This window comes from Xyrauchen texanus, chromosome 3 (genome assembly GCF_025860055.1).
Source record: "Xyrauchen texanus isolate HMW12.3.18 chromosome 3, RBS_HiC_50CHRs, whole genome shotgun sequence".
Lineage (NCBI taxonomy): Eukaryota > Metazoa > Chordata > Actinopteri > Cypriniformes > Catostomidae > Xyrauchen > Xyrauchen texanus.
This window is the reverse complement of record NC_068278.1, coordinates 13,362,113-13,381,978: the sequence shown is the minus strand read 5'-3', so window position 1 is coordinate 13,381,978 and position 19,866 is coordinate 13,362,113. Positions and strand designations below refer to the sequence as shown.

General features: G+C 44.4%; 1 protein-coding gene across 1 annotated transcript in view; it reads right to left on the bottom strand.

The window, feature by feature from the left end:
* Positions 1-19,787, bottom strand: part of pou2f3 (POU class 2 homeobox 3) — a 42,618-nt gene extending 22,831 nt beyond the window's left edge. Inside the window, exons 1-3 of the mRNA XM_052093247.1 lie at positions 19,724-19,787; positions 1,188-1,280; positions 734-790 (exon numbers count right to left, since the gene is read on the bottom strand). Coding sequence (XP_051949207.1) covers positions 734-790; positions 1,188-1,206 — 76 coding nt within the window. The 5' untranslated portion in view covers positions 1,207-1,280; positions 19,724-19,787. The remainder of the gene's footprint in view (positions 1-733; positions 791-1,187; positions 1,281-19,723) is intronic.
* Positions 19,788-19,866: the final 79 nt, after the last annotated feature.

Below are 19,866 nucleotides of genomic sequence, written 5' to 3'. Positions count from 1 at the left end.
AACACTCATCTTAAAACCAACTGCTTTTACTGTAATTTAGGAAACAAAAGTAGCAACCGTTTTTAATCTTTTTGAAATTATATCTGGGATTAAAAATGAAAGGTAGAAAAACAATAGTAAGATTTCCATTTCGCATGCTAAAGGTGGCACAAAGCCATTTGCACAGACTAGCCTGAGAGCGTGACCAGTGTCACATCAACACAATGAGTTAAAGTTTGGGTAATAACCACAAACTAACCGTTGTAAAAAAGCCCAGTGGCACTTCATGAAATGTATGATCCTCATTTCAACTACAGGTAAAGCTGAATAAAAAAGCCATTTTCACAATTAACCATACTTAATAAAGTTAAAAAAGGTCAATAACCAGAAAAGAAAACAAGGAAAATAATCTGTGGCAATGATGTATATAAAATCAAATATATATACATTTATATTTAAATAATATATATGTATATATAATTAATAGAACAAAACAAAACCTTTTAACCTAGCAGAAGTGAGTTTTCCTTATAAATGTCATTTTCCCTAGTATAATGTGCTGTTTACTTACACATAGTTGATGTTAATTTTACAGCATTTAACAGGACAAGTAGAAAAACAACAATCAACTTTGTGCATATTACATGCTATTTACATTGTAATGCCACAAACATTTGTGAAGAGGAAATTTTACCATTCCAAAGGTGAAATATCAACATTTCCCAATATTCCCGAGAGTGAAAAGGCTCCTTACCAGCTTGTTCATGCTGAGATTCCGTCTGTTCAACAGCGTCTGTGCTCATCTTAATATCTGTAATGATAAATACAGCTGATTTACCTACAGGATCACAACTTTATGCAGACACTGGGGCAGTTCATGGTATGGCCCAGCCAGTAAAATGATCTTGAGGTTTATTCTAATGTGTCCAACTTTCAAATGGTCTCCTTTATGTAAAGGACTTGTTGTAATATTCATAAGAGCAAGGGTATCCCCATTCACCATTCACCACAATCACTCTGTCTCTCCACCCTAATCTCTTCTAGTCAAAAACATTTAAATCTGTCAATATAGTCTGCTGTGAACAGGTACGATGCAAAACAATATGATTCCACAAAACGGTCACTACTTGAGAAGACAAAAGGCATCTGCGAATCAAAGCAGTATTTTGAAATTGCCATGAACTTTTGAAAAGTACTTCTACACTTACCTTTATAACAGAAAAACATCCACGGCTGTTGCTTTCCAGATTATATTCCTTGTTCTTTTCTATCTTAAATCTTCAATGAGAAACTCAGTAAACCTGTATGGAATAGGTACAGAGAAAATTAGACATTTAACAAAGTGGGTTAGTAGAAGAGTATTCACCACTTCAGTATCCCACACAAGCCGATAGACAAATGATTTGCATAAGGCCCTCGTGTGTCCTATCCAGACTCAGGCTTTTTGCATAAAGCAACAATAGGCAGACAGCAAATTTCGAAAAGCTTGAGAATAAGTGCATGTGTGCCTTGCTGCCAGTGAGTGTGTGCGCACTGGAAAACTTAAAGTATGCTTGCTGGTCTTTGATTGAACATGGCATAACTGTATTTGTTCAGATAAACTGTAGCACTCTGAATACTGTAAATGGTGGCATTATAATTGTTTTCTACTAGATTAAGAGAAAGGGCTTGAAGTATTATGTGATGGGTTTCAACTTATGTCTGAAAACTTTTACCAAAACAGCTTTATTAGCACAAAAGTGTGCAACTCTATTCTGAAATAGTAATGTTATAGTTCATTGCACTATAGATCATTTCTCTATAGTCTAAAGTCAGTTGCTGTGGAATTTTGTAAAAGTGATCAAAGTGATTCTAAAATAGTGCATTAACCCTTTAAACTCAGATTGACCCGACAGTCTTGATCAACACAAAATAGGTATCGTTTGAAAGCTTAAAAGCTCTACTTTCCAATGAATGCAGGCATTATGACCATTATGATATTTAGATAATCCAACGCAGCACAATGTTACATACAGCCACCAGGAGATGGCGCCAAGTACACGACACAAACTCAATGATAACTCAAATGGCGCAGAATGAAACTCATTCTGTGAAATCTCATTATTAAAATGATGTCTGCATGCTATGCAAACCTTTAATCATTGTTATGTTTGCGTGTGTAATGAGATCTTATGTACAATTATTATGCTTTAGGACACATTTTTGGACATTATGATCAATTATATTGTAATGCTATAACTTTTGATTATTTTGTCGTATCAATACATAAATGTTCCCAGACACAGTTGACATGATTGGGAACAAAACAAAAGCAGTTTTTCGGAGCCACCTTATTTACACATTCAGATTTTAAGAAGTTTCTTAGGCTGAGAGTCTCAGAATGTATCAACCTATATCATAAAAAAATTTGAAAAGTTTTCTTTTCAATTATACCAAACTTATACTTGGCCCTCCTTGTTTTTTGTTGAGTTGTAAGTCTTAAATTTTGGGTATGCCACTGAAGCAGGAAATCTTTAAAAACACCGCTTAAACCAACCCTTATATACATTTTGATAGAGTTCTAATCTTTAAAAATGATTCAAAGAGAGATTTGGTTGCCCCCAACAAAATACTTGACTTAGGCCTCGTCAGTCCAAATAGCTTGTGCAGACTATAACTTAGGTGAAGTTTTATGCTAAAGGGGTCAGAAAAGGTGCATTTACACAGACATTTTAATGCACAGAGGCGACATGAATGTATTTACACAGGAATCACAATCGTGGGATACAATGTGTTATACATTTGAAAGATTGTTGATTCTCATGCAAGCCAACAGAAGAAAAAAATAAATAAATAAACATGCTGACTGTCATGACAACAGAGGACTGAAGTGCCACAAGCAGAAATACCATGCAAGTATCCATGTTTTAAAAATAGTAATCGGATATTAATTTAGTCATAAATAAACTATTCTAAGCACAAAAAGTAATCATGAATTGACCCTTAGACTATAATGCATGCATTTTTAGTGCATATAGTAGCCTAGGTTTACTTACTGTTTGATTGATATGTTAATATATATATATATCTCAAGTATGATTATTAAGTATTATAAGAGTTATTTTTGTCCAATTATACTTTTGAGATTTGATGATTCATTTGTTTTTACATTGATAAACCTTATTTATGAATAAACAAAATATGGTGCACAATTAACTGATAATAAATATTATTAACCCTTATGTTGTGTTCCTGTCATTTTGACCCATATGAATTTTTTTTTATCTCACTATTAAAAATTAGTTTTTTGTACTTAAACCAATTGGAATAATATGTATTTTCTTTGTTCACATATGTATCTAACACACAAAAATTTGGACCATTTTCTTTCTATGTTGTGTTTGGGCTCGTTTGAATCGGGGTAGTCTGCTGTAAGTTACTGTTATATGTCTGTTCCAGAGAGAAATATGGAAAAATGTGACAAAAAGACACTCCTTTTTATTATATTTCTGTGTGTCGGTGGGAATTTCATACAATAAATGTCACTGCAGTTTGGCCTCTGAATGAAACACATTTGCTCATTGCACTCAACTAATTGAGACCTTTCCAACAATATATAACACATGGTTATCTCATCTTTTTTAAGGTTTTACCAACTCTCAATATAATTTAAAGATTTGAGGACCGGAACTAACTGTTGTATATACAACAGTTAGTTCCGGACCTCAAATCTGACTGGACGAGAGACGTTCCATGAGCACTGATGGTCTGACAGGATCTGCACTCGGACGCTTCACTGTGTGTATCACTCCGCTTGTGTTCGTGCCATTCTAAACTAAGGCGTAAGAGCAGTGCATATCTGTTAGGAGTTACTGCCTTTATTTTTGAAATTACATATGTTAGCCAGCAGGTGGTGGCAAAAGATAATTTTTGTGTGTAATATGAGCCAGTTGGTGACGTAAAGTGAATCCATTAGTCATTGTTTACATAGAACAGCGCTCTGTGATCGCTCGTATTACCACTACATTACTTAAGCTAGGACATTGTTTTAAATGGCTTTAAATTAACAATTTCAGGATTAAGGCTCATTGCAGCTGAGAGACAGGAAGGACTGTTTGATTACAGAACTCGAGGTGCTTACTGAGTTTCCACATTGGATACACACTGTTTAAAAATGCCGGAGGACATCGTTGTTTCTATAGTGATCGACTCTTGCGCGGTTACCACGAAATAGGGAGAAATACCCCCGCTTGGATGCAATTTTTCCACTGAGAAAGATGACCTTCAGAACGCTGACAGCATATCTGCTTGGGAGTGGCAACAGGTGATCGCACTCTCTCCGCTCTCTCTCTCTCGCTCTTGAGAAAAGGCCAATGAGATATTAGAAGACAGAATTTGCATGTCCCGCCCCTGGACATACGTCTGTCCATTCAGGATTTTGCCCTGAGGAGCCGAGAATGAGGTTTGGCCGTAACAGGGGCTCGGTTCAGTGTCGTGGCCGGGAGGACACAACGTCTCGTTCCCTCCAATCGGGAACGAAGGTTACAATAGTAACCTAAACGCTCCCCATCTGTCACTCACTTTGACGTTGTGTCAAAGAAGTGAGACTAGGGGTCTATATTTAATCATGCCATGTGCTGAACCAAAGTGACAGGCCACGTCAGACTGCACGTACCCTTCCCCAACACCCCATAAAATCATCATAACCTTCTGGTTCCCTACACCCTGAAGGGGGGAACAAGGTGACGTGCCAAAACTGGGAGCAAGCCGCGCCTTTTCTCTCTCCATGTTTCTTGCATAGAGTTAAAGCGGCTGGGGCCATCTTGAGTGTTGAGTTGAGTGTGCTCGATCCAGCAAGGGGGCAGGCACGGCCTGGGTGTGATAGGCCAATGCTATGGCATTAACCACCCAGTGGGAAAGCCTCTGTTTGGAGACAGCGTTCCCTTTCCGCTGTCCACCAAAGCATCACAAAGAGAGATCACAGGAGGGGAACAGGCTTGGCCGGGGAGGGTTCAACCTCCGGGTGCCTCTAAGGAACCTGATAATCAAGTCGTGATTACCCAAAGTCTTGCCGTCTACTGCGTCATGTTGGCAACATACACCTTCAAGGTGGAAGGGGACAGCCTCCCCTCCAACCTCTCCTTCAGGAATGAGAGCACTGACCAGACTGTGCATCTCTACGGGTCTTCGGACAGGGAAGAACACCAATTCGCGAACAAGCGCAACTTCAGGGCGTAAAGTTGCCTGGTAGAGGTAGCTCTGGCTTGGTTGATTGTGTCTATAAAAGCAGGTGGTAGGCCACTTAGATCTTCCGCATCCCGTCCAGGGGCCAGACGTGGAGGTTCCAGAGGTCTGGGCGCGGATGTCAGAATGTGCCCAGTCCCTGAGAAAGAAGGTCCTTCCTCAGGGGAATTTGCGAGGGAGGTGCTGTCACGAGGAGCACGAGATCCGAGAACCAAGTCTGAGTGGGCCAGTAGGGGGCCACCAGAATGATTTGTTCCTCGTCCTCCCTGACCTTGCACAGTATCCGTGCAAGAAGGCTCACTGGGGGAAATGCGTACTTGCGCAGCTCCCGGGGCCAGCTGTGTGCCAGCACGTCTGTCCCGAAGGGAGCCTCCATTAGGGAGTACAAGAGCGGGCAATGGGAGGTCTCTTGGGAGGTGAATAGGTCTACCTGTGCCTTGATGAACCGATCCCAAATCAGCTGGACTGACTGGGGGTGAAGCCTCCACTCTCTGCTGAGTGTCCCTTGTCACGACAGCATGTCCGCTGCCGTACTGAGGCTGCCCGGCATGTGAGTGGTGCGTAGTGACCTGAGTCGCTGTTGGCTCCAAAGGAGGAGATGGTGGGCGAGTTGTGACATGTTACGGGAGTGCACGCCACCATGGCAATTTATGCACGCTATTAGCGGAAGGAACCTACGTAGGGCAAAATTACAGCCAGCAACTCAAGGCAGTTGATGTGCCAACGCAGTGGGGGCCCTTTCCAGAGGCCAGCGTCTGCGTGCCCATTTCACACGGCGCCCCAACTCCTGTTTGGAGGCATCTGTGGTGATCAGAACGTGTTGGGACACCTGCTGTAAGCAAACTCCTGTCTGTCCATATAAAACAGAGGTCTGTCCAGGGTTTGAATGTTTGGCAGGGGTGTCGCAGCGCCATGCCCATCTCGGGACTCGAGTCTGGAGCCAGTGCGGAGGATGCCATATGCCCCAGGAGCCTCTGGAAATGTTTGAAAGGGACCGTCATGCCTGGCTTGAACAAGGTGAGGCATTTCAGCACTGACTGCGCACGCTCGGTTGTGAGGCACGCTACCTTTGAGACTGAGTTTAACTCCATGCCGAGAAAAGAGATGATCTGAACGAGCGAGCTCTTTTCCCAGTTGACCTGGTAGGTCTGTGGGCGTATAGTAACTCTCAGGAGTGGGCCAGGATGAGCCAGTCGTCGAGGTAGTTGAGTATGCGAATGCCCACTTCCCTTAGCGGGGCACGGGCTGCCTCTGCGACCTTCGTGAAGACATGAAGGGACAGGGACATGCCGAAGGGGAGGACCTTGTACTGATACGCCTGGCCGTCGAACGCGAACCGTAGAAAGGGTCAGTGTCGAGGCAAGATCGAGACGTGGAAGTACGCATCCTTCAGGTCTACCGCTTTGAACCAATCTTGATGCCGGTGAGCAGGGCCCAGACCCAAAGAACAAATCATCCAACCGCGAAGGCTGTAGGGAGTGCGGAGGGTTCTAGTCCAACCCCATGCTGACGGCAGCCCAGGCAAGCATGTCGGCCATCTGGGCATCAGCCTCTGACTGGGCGTTCCAACCTGAGGGTGGCAGCCCAATCGAGTCTCCCACGTCAGACACCGGAACACTCTCCGATGCAGCGGCAAGCTCAACATCTAGCTCGGGGGGCTCAAGGGGATAGGCAGACTGGCCGTGAGGCGAGCCGCTGTCACCCCGAGCCCGGGCGGAAGTCAACGAGCATGTCACGGAGCGGGTGGTTCGTAGGTATGCACCCGGCGAAACTGAGCCCGCTGCCATCCCCAAATCGCCTCCATTGCCAGCCAGGTCATCCTCAATTTCGTTGGAAGAAGGAGCGATGCAAGGGGCAGCTGGAGTGGCGTTCCTTTTTAGGAATGAAAGCCACGACCGCAACGTTGCCATAGTAAGGTTCTCGCAGTGAGAACATGAACCATCCACAAATGCTGCCTCGGAGTGATCATGGCCCAGACACACGAGGCAGCACCTGTGACCGTCAGGAATGGAGAGAACTCGACCGCATCCAGGAAATACACAGGGGCGGAAGGGCATCTTTATAAAGATGCATCCTGAAAAGGACATTCAACACCGCTGTGTATCGCTCTTTTAGAGAAATAAACTCTTTTAGGAAAATATTCTCTTTTAAAAGCACTGTCGAAGCACTCGGAGGCAAAGCTGCACTGCTGTGCAGAGAAGGAGAAAGCCGCTGATATGCGCCGTAGATCCATATGCATCAACCGCAGCGGCGCGACCACCGCGGAGGATGCCATATGCCCCAGGAGCCTCTGGACATGTTTGAGCACCTGGTCCCTGTAGGCGCATAGTAATACTCGGGAGTGGGCCAGGATGAGCCAGTCGCCGAGGTAGTTGAGTATGCGAATGCCCATTTCCCTTAGCGGGCAGAGAAGGAGAAAGCCGCTGATATGCGCCGTAGATCCAACAGCATACGCTCTTGCAGAGATGCAGTGAACAGTCTTGTGAATGCAGCTTGCTGATCACACAACAGTTGGAATCCAAAGAAAATTTCTGAATGGACAGATGCATTTCCCTCCCTTTATACCGGAATGTCTGGGGGCAGGACATGCAAATTCTGTCTGCCAATTTCTCATTGGCCTTTTCTCAAGTTCAGAGATGCGCGAGGCTCTCAACAGAGACCCCTAGTGTCGCTTCATCGACACAACGTCGAAGTGAGTGACAGACAGGGAAATAAAATTCCAATATCATCATATTTTTGGTATTGCACAAGTGGACACAATAAAACCACACTTGGATAGGGGACAACGGGGTTAGTTGGCACAGAGTTCATTTCTGATAATTTGTAAATTATTTTGACAAAACTGCAGCATCTAAATTTGTACTTTCTTTATAACTTACTATTATAGTGAAGACAGTTCTCTTACGAGAGGTTCTCTCGTATTGCATAAGCTAGCTTACGCTACGGGAAAGATTCATCTTTTCTGAGATATTGAAGGCAAAAAATTATCCTTAATTTTTGTATCCATTGTCAAAGCAGTGCGGCAGCTGCAGACCTTGAGCGGGCTAGCTAGCGAGCTCATAGGTTGCTCTGTGGCAACTGCTGCAGCCTATAGACGAGCTTGGGCTTAACTCGCGATCCAATGAGAGGCGTCTGCGCCACACTGCATCAAAGCCCGCCAAAATGGGCGTGACTAGAGTGCATATAAGCGTAGTTCGTAGGCTGGAACCCTGATTTTCATCTCTTCAGCGAAGCTCTTCGCGATCGCTGACCTGGAAACCGCCGCCGCTCGAGGGGCATCAAGCAAGCGTGGACAGCGCTAGAAGAAGCCGGCCGCCTCAGCCACCTTCAGCCATCCTGCGAAGCTACGCCATCCGACGACGTATCCTTTTATTCAGCAAGCTAGTTCTCACGTAACTATTCACAAAAGAGTACGAGCGCTTTTTCAAGATGCCTCGCCCACTTGCGCCTCATGTCGCGCTCTTCTCAGCACAGGAGACCGCCACATCATCTGGCGCCTCTGCCTGGGACTGGGGCACGCAGAGCTCGCCTCACTGAGGGCGGATGCGATTTCTGCGAGGAGCTACCGATGTCGACCCTCGCGGCTCGACTCGGCCGTCAAAGCAGAAACCGCCACGCCGCCTTACCTTCAGCCGCAGCAGGAAGAAGCGCCGCCACAAAGGCTGCCGGAAACTGTGGTTGAAGCGACTGCCTCGCCGGAGCCTCTCCCTCGAAAGCATCGCCACCCTCCCCGCCTCGACGCCGCAGTTGCCGCCGAGCGGCCGCGACTGCTGCCATCTCGGATGACGAGGCGGAGGATAAGGGCCGCTGTTCCATCATGGCTTCAGACAGCGAGGAGTGGTCAGGCTCCCAAGCCTCCTCCTCGCCCAGGAATCCAGCAGGACCCGCCGAGTCGGCGGGAGTTAACACGCCTCACACAGGCCGCCGACCGCCTCGGGCTCGAAAGTGGTCACCGCCCCTGAGCAGGCACCCAACAGACTCGACGGCTGCTTTCTTCAAAGCCATCGCCGCTTACACCCGCGTCCGGCCGCCCCTTCCTGCCGGAATTACATACGGAGCTTGCAAAGTCGCGGAACGCCCTTTTTCAGCCACGGACCCGCTCCCACGCCTCCATCTCTCTCGGCCGGTGGACGGTGCCACTGAGAGAGGCTACTCCTCCATCCCCCGGTCGAGGACTCGGTAGCAGCACACCTTTGTCTGCCCTCCGCGAGATGGCTGCTCCAAGCCTGTGCTCCTGTCTAAGGCCTGCAGAGCGACTTCCGCCTATGTTGGCCGCTGCCTATTCCGCCGCCGCCAAGCCGCATCTGCTCTGCACTCAATGGCCGCTTTACAGATCCTACAAGCAGACCTTCTTCGGAGTGGGATGAGAAAGGCAGGCACCCAGAGGCTGTTACTGATCTACGGCGCGACAGACCTCGCCTTCAGCTACCAAAGCTGCAGCCCAAGCTCTAGGGAAGTGCATGGCCTCGCTGACTGTGACCGAGAGACACTTATGGCTAACACTAGCCGACATGGGAGAAGCAGAGCGCTCCACGCTCTCAACGCACCGCTTCTCCGACCGGTCTCTTCGGCTCCGCGGTGAGTGGCATTGTTGACCGCTTCTCAGAAGTCCAGAAAGCCACCCAAGCCATGAACCTCTTCCTGCCGCTGCGCGCTAGCTCCTCTGCAGGCCGCCACGCGGATCAGCCTCCTGCACGCAGCCTCTTCACAGCCCCAGTTCAACAAACTCAGACTTCTCAGCGCCGACAGGGCGGCCGCCTCGATCAAGGCTCAGACAGCCGCCGCAGACCGCCGCCTCGCTGGCCTCGATGTAAGGTAACGCTGAAACCAGAGCAACCGAAGTCTTCCTAACTTTGTTGAACAAACGACGGCTCAGTCCCGCCGCGCCGACCACCGCCAAAGCTTTGCCCCTGTCAGTCCCCTTCTCTCAGGCTACTACAGTGGTGAATTTAGCAGCCAACAAGCCGGTGACACTGCCCGCTTGCTCAGACTCAAACGCCGCTTTCACGGCGAATCCAAATAAATCTTGTAAAGAGCAAACATGTCTTATGTGTAGAAAAAGTGCCCACAACCCAGTGTTCGCCTCTACACACAAGCATAACACATCCCGTGCTCCCTATCAGAGCACGCCTCATAAAGCGGTTACTGAACCGCCGAAGGCCAGAGTCAATGAAGGCGCTCACAAATGCGCGCGCGCTACCATTCTCTGCCCGCTCTGTCACACGACCAGCCCTATGTGTAGAAAATGTGCCCACAATCCAGTGTTCACTTCTGCACACAAGCACTGCATGTCTCGTGGTCCCCACCAGAGCACGCCACATAAAGCTGTTACGTAACCGCCGAAGCGCCAGAGTCAATGAAGGCGCTCACAAATGCGCAGGCGCTACCATTCTCTGCCCGCTCTGTTACACGGCCAGCAACCATTCCTCTGTGTGTAAGTCCCGTGCTCATGACTATGCTTAGCGATCACGTAACAGATGTGACTCTTTCCCCATTCATTCCAATCGGAAGTCACTCACAAAACAGCCTGTTCATGCTGTCTGCGAGCAATCATGCATGAACACACTAAACGCGCCACACATTTTGTTCAGCTCTGTGTGCGGCAATCAGAGCTGAATTGGCCATTCACCCTCTAGCTGCTACGCTTCAAAGCGTGGAAGCTATTCCAGGGATATCCAAGTGGGTGTTAAGCACAATACAACAGGGCTATTTGCTACAGTTCGATCGCCGCCTCGCTTCAGAGCTGCTCGAAACCACTGTGAACACGGAAGCAGCGTGCATGCTTTGTTCAGAAATAGCAAGCCTTCTGTTCCCAAGAAAGACGGCGGCCTCAGACCCATATTAGATCTCAGGGTTTTGAACAAGGTGCTTGCAAAAGACCGCTCAAAATGCTTACAATCAGGAAACTCCTCGCGCATGATGCGCCTAGGGGACTGGTTTATTTCTCTCGATCTGAAAGATGCATACTTTCAGATTCAGATAAATCCCCGTCACAGGCCATTCTTGAGATTCGCCGACGGCCAGGTTTATCAATACACCGTCCTTCCGCTCGGCCTGTCCTTAGCACCTCGTACTTTCACGAAGTGCATGGATGCGGCGCCGCACTCCCCGCGGAGTCAGGGTTTGCGAATTCTGAACTATTTGGACAACTGGCTGATTATGGCTCAGTCACATATGGAGCTTCTGTCTCACAGAGCAGTTCTCCTCAGCCATCTGAACAGTTTGGGTCTTGCAGTCAATTGGACCAAGAGCTCACTACAGCCCAGTCAGACCATTTCCTTCCTGGGAATAGAACTAGACTCCGTGGAGTTGAACCGATTGTCTGAAGGTATCCTACCTAAACCGTCAGGGCGGTGTCAGATCCAGGAACCTCTTCCATCTGACAAAACGCATACTGAGTTGGTCCCAGTGCCACCTGCGCTCGCTGAGGGCGACGCACGTGCCAGGCCACCTGAACGACGGCCCGGACAGACTGTCCAGAGACAATATTCCCCAGGGAATGGTCCCTGCACGCTCAAACAGTCCAGACGCTATGGCACCTATTCGGCAGAGCAGAGATAGACCTCTTTGCGCCCAAAGAGAACTCTCACTGCCCAATATTTTTCTCGAAGCGAGGACGCGCTGGCCCAGGACTGGCCCAGACGCCCGCTTACGCCTTCCCTCCCGCCTCGCTATTGCCACAGGTAATGCAGAGGATCAGGGAAATGCGCCACCGGTGCTCCTCATAGCCCCGCTGGGAGAATCAGACATGGTTCCCGGAGCTTATGCAGCTGTCACTGACAGCCGCGGGCCCATCCCAGTGAGAGCAGATCTCCTCTCTCAAGCTCAGCGGCACAATCTGGCATCCCCACCCAGAGCGCTGGCGCTGCATGCGTGGGTGATCAACGACTACCCGTCGCTCTGCCAGAAGGAGTAATAAACACCATCATACACGCTAGAGCCCCTTCCACGAGAAGACTCTATGCGTCAAAATGGTCTGTGTTCTCAAAATGGTGCACCGACAGAGACCTGGACCCGCGGACATGTGGGGTGTCGTCGCTGCTCGTATTTCTACAAGAGCTGCTGGATAAGGGCAGATCCCCATCCACGCTCAAAGTGTATGTGGCGGCCATTGCGGCGCTCGCTGAACCCCTGCACGGCCAGTCATGGGGTAAAACGAGCTGGTCATCCGCTTCCTCAGGGGAGCTAGAAGGATGAACCCCCGCGCTCCCATCGGTTCCTATCTGGGATCTTTCTATGGTTCTCGAAACTATGAAAGCCCCCTTTCGAACCACTACAATCCGTGGATTTGAAATACCTTTCACTCAAAACCGCTTTTCTGACTGCCCTGTCATCAGTCAAACGTGTGGGAGACCTTCACGCGCTGTCTGTCAGCGCTGCGTGTCTTGAGTTTGGACCAAGTGACTCCAAGGTCATTTTAAAGCCTAGACACGGCTATGTTCCCAAGGTGATCGGTACTCCTTTCAGAGCACAGGTCATTTCCCTATCGGCGCTGCCAGCACCGATAGCTGAACGCGACGCCAATCTCCTTTGCCCGGTCAGAGCACTGAGATTGTGATACTGCGCGCTCCGCTGCTTTCAGACGCTCCGAGCAGCTTTTCGTTTCGCTCGAGGGCGCACCAAAGGTCTCGCGCCTCGAAACAGACACTATCTAGATGGATAGTGGACGCTATTGCTGCTGCATACGCGTCAAAAGACCTGCCATGCCCGTTGGGCATTAGGGCTCACTCCACTAGAGGCATGGCATCCTCGTGGGCATGGTCCAGCGGGATTTCCATTCACGACATATGTGTGGCAGCGGGATGGACTTCCCCCACCTTTGTCAGATTTTACAATATGGAAGTGCCCGCTCTGCAGGCAAAACTACTAGCGGTTTAATACGCTACAGCTCCCCTGGTGAGCTGCACTGATGGGACACATTCCACACAGACCGCACCGCCGCTCTGTCGTTCCCTTCCCACTATGTGCTTATGTATTACACAATCAATGACCTGCATTCTTGCCGGCCAAATATTATTTCCCCACTCATAAGGGCTCCCCGGTCCCCCTTAATTCCCTGGGGCTCATACAGTGAATGCTTGGCGCGACGGCGTTGACAATGGGTTCCGTAGCATAAGCTAGCTTACGCAATACGAGAGAACCTCTCGTGAAGAGAACGTATCGGTTACCTAACGTAACCTCGGTTCTCTTTAGATGAGGGAACGAGTATTGCGTAGCCGGCCGTGCTTCGCGCCACTGGCGACTTTTCGCTTCAGTCAATGAAAACCAGGGTTCCAGCCTACTGAACTACGCTTATATGCACTCTAGTCACGGCCATTTTGGCGGGCTTTGATGCAGTGAGCGCGCGGACGCCTCTCATTGGATGCGAGTTCGCCCAAGCTCGTTTATAGGCTGCAGCAGTTGCCACAGAGCAACCTATGAGCTCGCTAGCTAGCCCGCTCAAGGTCTGCAGCTGCCGCACTGCGTTGACAATGGATACAAAAATTAAGGATAATTTTTTGGCTTCAATATCTCAGAAAAGATTAATCTTTCCCGTAGCGTAAGCTAGCTTACGCAATACTCGTTCCCTCATCTAGAGAGAACCGAGGTTACGTTAGGTAACCGATTCTTTTTCATTTTATCTGCCAAAACAAAAATTAAACTCTTCTGCAAAAACTGAGATTTTTTAAATATATTAATTTTAGTTAATAGTGATGGGTGTCAACTGTATTTTGATATAAGATTTGTAAGCCTGTGCCATGCTATATGCTAGCTGGCTAACATAATTTATCAAAATATTGTGAGTGAAGTTGGTAGGCACATTGATTTTGGGGTGGGTTATCTCACTGGTTATAAAAAAAGAGTAGATCATAATTCATAGCCTTCATACACATTATTTACCAAATGAATACCTCTAAATGCACACACATATATAAAAATAATGAAAATGTTAGAATTGTATTATTATTAGGGGTATTATACATATCGGTTCAAGCCAAGTGAATAACACATTTATTTTAAACAAATGTATTTAAGTAAAGATTGATATATTTATAGTTTTAGAAGAATATTTCAGCTCTGTAGGCCCATACAATGCATCTGAATTGTGACCAAAACTTTGAAGCTCCAAAAAGCACATAAAGTGAGCACAAAAGTAATCCATACAACTCCAGTGGTTTAATCCATGTCTTCAGAAGTGATCCAGTTGGTTCTGGGTGAGAACAGACCAAAATATAACTCCTTTTTCACTGTAGATCTTGTCATTGCAGTCTCTAGGCACAATCACGATCCATCAGTCCTTCTTCTGTAGCTGCTTGTCCTAAGTAGGGTCACGGGTAGTGCTGAAGCCTATCCCAGCTGTCTCCGGCCAAAGGCAGAGAAACACCCTGGACAAATTCCATGCAAGTTCCACATAGAAAAGCCCTGGGTGAGGCAGGATTCGAACCGAGGACCTTCTTCCTGCTGTGAGGTGACAGTGCTACCCACTGAGCCACCATACCACCCCCATGATCATGATTTCAAGCTCAATTACACTTCCTAGTGCTTTAAGCATGCACAGAGTGCAATCAAACTTGAAATCACCTAGAAGACTGTTGTCAAGATGTACAGTGGAAATGGAGTTACATTTTGGTCTGTTCTCACCCAAAACTAACTGGATGGCTTCAGAAGACAAGGATTAAACCACTGGAGTTGTATGGGTTACTTTTATGCTGCCTTTATGTGATTTTTGGAGCTTGAAAATTCTGGCCACCATTCACTTGCATTGTATGGACCAACAGAGCTGAAATATACTTCTGAAAGTCTATGTCTGTGTTCAGCAGAAGAAATAAAGTCATACACATCTGAGATGACATGAGGGTGAGTAAATGAAGAGAGAATTTTCACTTTTGGGTGAACAATCCATTTAAGTAAAAATTGTTCATGTTAATTTCCAAACTGTAACTATGTATATATTAATCCTAATCATATTAATACAATTATATGAATTACATAATCATTACTCATATTACTGATAGAAGACACATATGTTTTTCTGTTGTCCTGGACTAAAATAAAGTGTTGTGCTCTGTGCCAACCAACCCTACAACCTGTACAAAGTCAATAAATACTTGGTGACATTAAATGTGTTTTTTTTTTTTTGTCCAAGAACTTTAGCTTTCATTTGCACCTACTTGGGGTATCAATTGTTCCACGAGAGATATCCAACAAAGTATGAAAATGTGTGCCAACTAACGCCAATCTCCTCTGCATTCATTTACTATTATAATGAAGGTCAAATTTCTGAAGGTGTTCTTGGGACAAATACATTTTTCACAAATGTCAGGTTTGGGTAAGTTGTCACATATTTTGAACGTTAGAAATGTATACAATTGATAAATTAAAATTTTTGTTGGCCAAAACAATGGCTTGAAATTTTGGGTATATTGTCCTCTAAAATTTTTGTTGTTTCACATAAAATATTTTGTGGTCCCCCTCGGCTGTTTTCCCACTGGGCACTGCCTGTAGTTCAGTGTGTGGTTAATTAATTTTATCTTTTTATGGGCAATAATTGGAGAAATGTTTATAGCTTTTTGTAGCCAAGATTTTAAAGTACTGTTTGTGTCTTTCAAAAATAAACCTACCACTGAAATATTCACTGCATTAAAAAGTGCAACTAGCCCCGGTCTCCTTTTAATGGATCCATTTGCTGGTGGCATACTGGATGTTTATATATATATATATATATATATATATATATATATATATATATATATATATATATATATATATTTATCCTTGTCCCAAGATGAGTTTGAATTCACACCATTCTGCTTCAGCATTACACTGAATTGACACTAGAAGGCAGTATTCAGTTTCTGTAAAAGAAAAAATTAAATGCACATTCTAAAAGCATTATTAAACATAATTATTCATAACATAATTGAAACATTTAAGGGTCAGATTATAAAATTTGTACACAAATCCCCAAAAGTATGCAAACACTGATAGACACATGCTCATTTGTGGAAAATACTTTATTGCATAAATAACATATTTTGTAAGATGCTGACAGTAAAATGCTTCAATTGCTTCATCAATGTTTGGCTGTGCCTGTTTTAAATTGAAATTACAAAAAATTATAATAATACTCAAGAAATAAATGATATCAGGATAGTGGCTGCTGTCAAGTAAACAGCAGAAAGTTGTCAAAGCCTTTAATCTTCCAAGACTGGAGCTTAAACACCAATAATGTATTTCACAAAACAAAAAGTCCATTCCATTCATAAGACAGTTGCAATTGTAATGTAAATCAGAACTGGTCAAGGCTATTGAGAGCAGCTTAGCTGAGAGTAAGAAATTTGGCATCAATTGAATACATTTGCAATAAATAGACATCACATTATGTCCAGAGACACTGTCTTAGCTGCCACATAAACCTTTTGTTAAAGTTTTACATTCTCAGCCTCAAGAGGAGGGAGCAAAAATGTGAATCCCAAGTCTGAATAGACTTTAAAAGCTTGCATGCTACCCTATTATTATAATATTGTAAATTGTAAACAAAGTTATTTTGCTCCTGTTTTTGTTGATTACAACATGGCTAAACTCATTTGACAATGCAAAATCACAACAATAAACGGTTTGCTTTAAAGTGAAGGCAATAAGGTTCAACTTTAAAATAAAATAGTAAAAAAGCGTAAAAAGTGAATTAACAGCTTTAACGTTCAAAAAGGATAGCTAGAAGAGACACATTCAGACATCAGTAAAACATTTCCTACAATTGAATTTTAATATTTTTCAAACAACTCTCTTTTCTACGAATTATTTCCTCAACATTAGGGATTGTATGGAAAGCGAAAACTTTAACATTAAAATATTTTGATATGTCAAAATTCAGCATAAAGTAAAACCTACAAGATTTTGCCTTAAGGCAGAACTAATCCTACGATTTTAACACAATAACACAATATCCTGCCCTGAGGTACCATTGTAGTGATGTACAAAAGTGAAAAGATAAATGGCTTGACAACACATCACAAAATATCCTTTCTTTCTTTCCCATGAAATGCTTTAGGAAAGAAAATAACTTGACAGTGTAGTCAATCATAGTAAGCAGTCAACTATGTTACACTTCTAAGACACTATGTTAGGGACAATTCCCTGTTAAGACAAAGTCTATGTAAAAAGTCAAGATAATCTATTTATCAGAATTGTTCCTCAACATAACAAACAACATCAGTCTATTTATCATGATTTTTTAACCTCCTGATGCTGAGCTGAGTGTGTGCATTTTCTGAAATAAAATTAAAATCTAGAGCAAATAGTTTTCCTAAAAATTGATGTCCACATATGTGGACATTGGACTAAATTGTGAAATTTAAATGATACCAAGATATAGTCAAATTGTTTATTATGTTTCCAGGAGTGATGGTCATGTTTTTGAGATGTTACAGACATTACGTCAGAAATTAACATAATTAATTCTGATACAAGTAATGTCCAGCATCATCCAATCACTGCCATCCATGTTAAAATAAATGTATACATTATAAATTCTGAATCTATGTACTGATTATCATTGTCACATGTCTGCCAAACACGTTGAGTGTTCCAAACATCATCTGCAGCCTGAAACTGAACTTTTGATAGGAAGTTTGGATTAAATCAGGAAAATCAGACCTTTCCTGTCTGAATATGCAACACAGCTCCTGGTCCAAGCTCTGGTCATTTCAAGACTGGACTACTGTAATGCTTTGTTGGCTGGCCTTCCAGCTAACACAATTAAAGTAATAGTGCATCCAAAAATGGAAATTTGCTGATAATTTACTCTTAATAATTAACTTACCCTCAGGCCATCCAAGATCTATCTGACGTTCTTTCTTTCTTCATGAAAAACAGAATTTAAGATTTTTAGGATTTAATTTCAGGGCTCCTCCTTTAAACAATGCAAGTGAATGTACTACATTTTTTTACCCTCCAAAATGCATATTTACAGTGCATCAAAACAATCCAGTCGACAAATAAAGTTCTTCTGAACCCAAACGATTAATTCTTTTTTTAAAAAAACAATACTTATATACTTATTAACTACAAATGTTCACTTCCGTACATCTCTGTGACGCGCGCTCATGATAGGGATGACGTAAGCTTGTTGGTAAGGTCACGCATCCCGTGGAGGAGGAGGCAGGAAGTGTGTCATTATTTACAAGAGGAGCAGCGCTGTACAAAAGTTGAATTGTCTTTGATGTAGATTTATATTTGAATAAGTGTATTGTTCAAAATGGTCGTTTGGCATGTGTATCCTGGATGCTTCAACCTTCAGACACCCCAAAGTAAAAACATGCCAGGTGAAAATATAAACTTTTCATCGATTGCCTGTACATGATCATGAGCGATTGAAGCTCTGGCTTATCGCGCTGAACCTGGATATCAGCACATCCCTACATTCTCAAATATTGGACATTTTAACCCTGTTTTTTTCCAGTCCATCGAAAGAAACAAAGGGTCGATATCTGAATTCATCAGCTGTATTGCATAGCATTGTTTAGAGGAGGAGGCCTGAAATAAAATCCTAAAAATCTTAAATTCTGTTTTGATGAGTAAATTATCAGCAAATGTTCTTTTTTTGGGTGAACTATTCCTTTAAGTGACTGCAGATGATCCAGAATGCAGCAGCCTGTCTGGTCTCAGTTCACTTCTACAGGTCTATACTCAAACTCGCTCTCTGTGGTCTATGAGCGAGCGATGCCTGGTGGTCACATCACAAAGAGGCTCAAAGTCTTTTCACGATCGTTCTGTGTGTTTGAATGAACTTCCAGCCTCCACATGATCTACTGTTACATTTTCAACATTCAAGAACCAGCTGAAAACACATCTGTTCTGCGAGCACTTAACCAACCCGCACTAACTGCACTTAATGTCCAGAAAGTAAAAAAATCCATGTCTGTCTCTTTCTTCTGTGCAAGTATCTTTACTATTCCAGCCACTGTGAGAACTTGGCAGTCCTATACTGCAGATGTTGTTCAACTTTGTATGACAAATTGCTTGCTATGCGTCTCATTTGTCAGTCGCTTTGGATAAAAGCGTCAGCTAAATTACTAAATGTAAATGTAAAAATGGACTTTGAGAGCAATAGGATGCTCCCTTGGTCACTATTTAGTGAATGACTAAACCTCCAGTGTGCTGTCTGTCGTTAATGGTCTCAGAAGATTTTGAAATGCACCTTATTTTCATCCTAACTCCATATAAAGCCTCTGAAAGCAATATTTTTCAGCTTTTGGATGAACCTATTGATTCTCAATGTGTAAATGCACAGTGGATATATAGGAATGCATTTACTCATGTATTGTACAGTGATAACAAAATAAAATACAACAAAATTAAAATGAAAGCGAAATGACCCACAGGTGTATTAATGTTTTTTAAACTTTTGAGGGTCCCAAAATCCACGAATGTGGACATCATGTTTATCTGCGCACTGACACGTGAAAAATGAATGAATTGAATAAAGATGCTGCGCTTTACACCCAAACGGGTTTCAATGAAAGTTAAAGCGGTTTCTTACCAGAGGCACGTTTTTGGCTTTGCGCCCGTAGAAGTGCTCCACGGAAATCGACCTCATGTTGTTGTGTCACGGTGCGCCAGAAGTTTAACCCTTTAATGACAGTCCAGAGTGTTGTGAACAGTATTAAGTCAGTTTAAATTCAT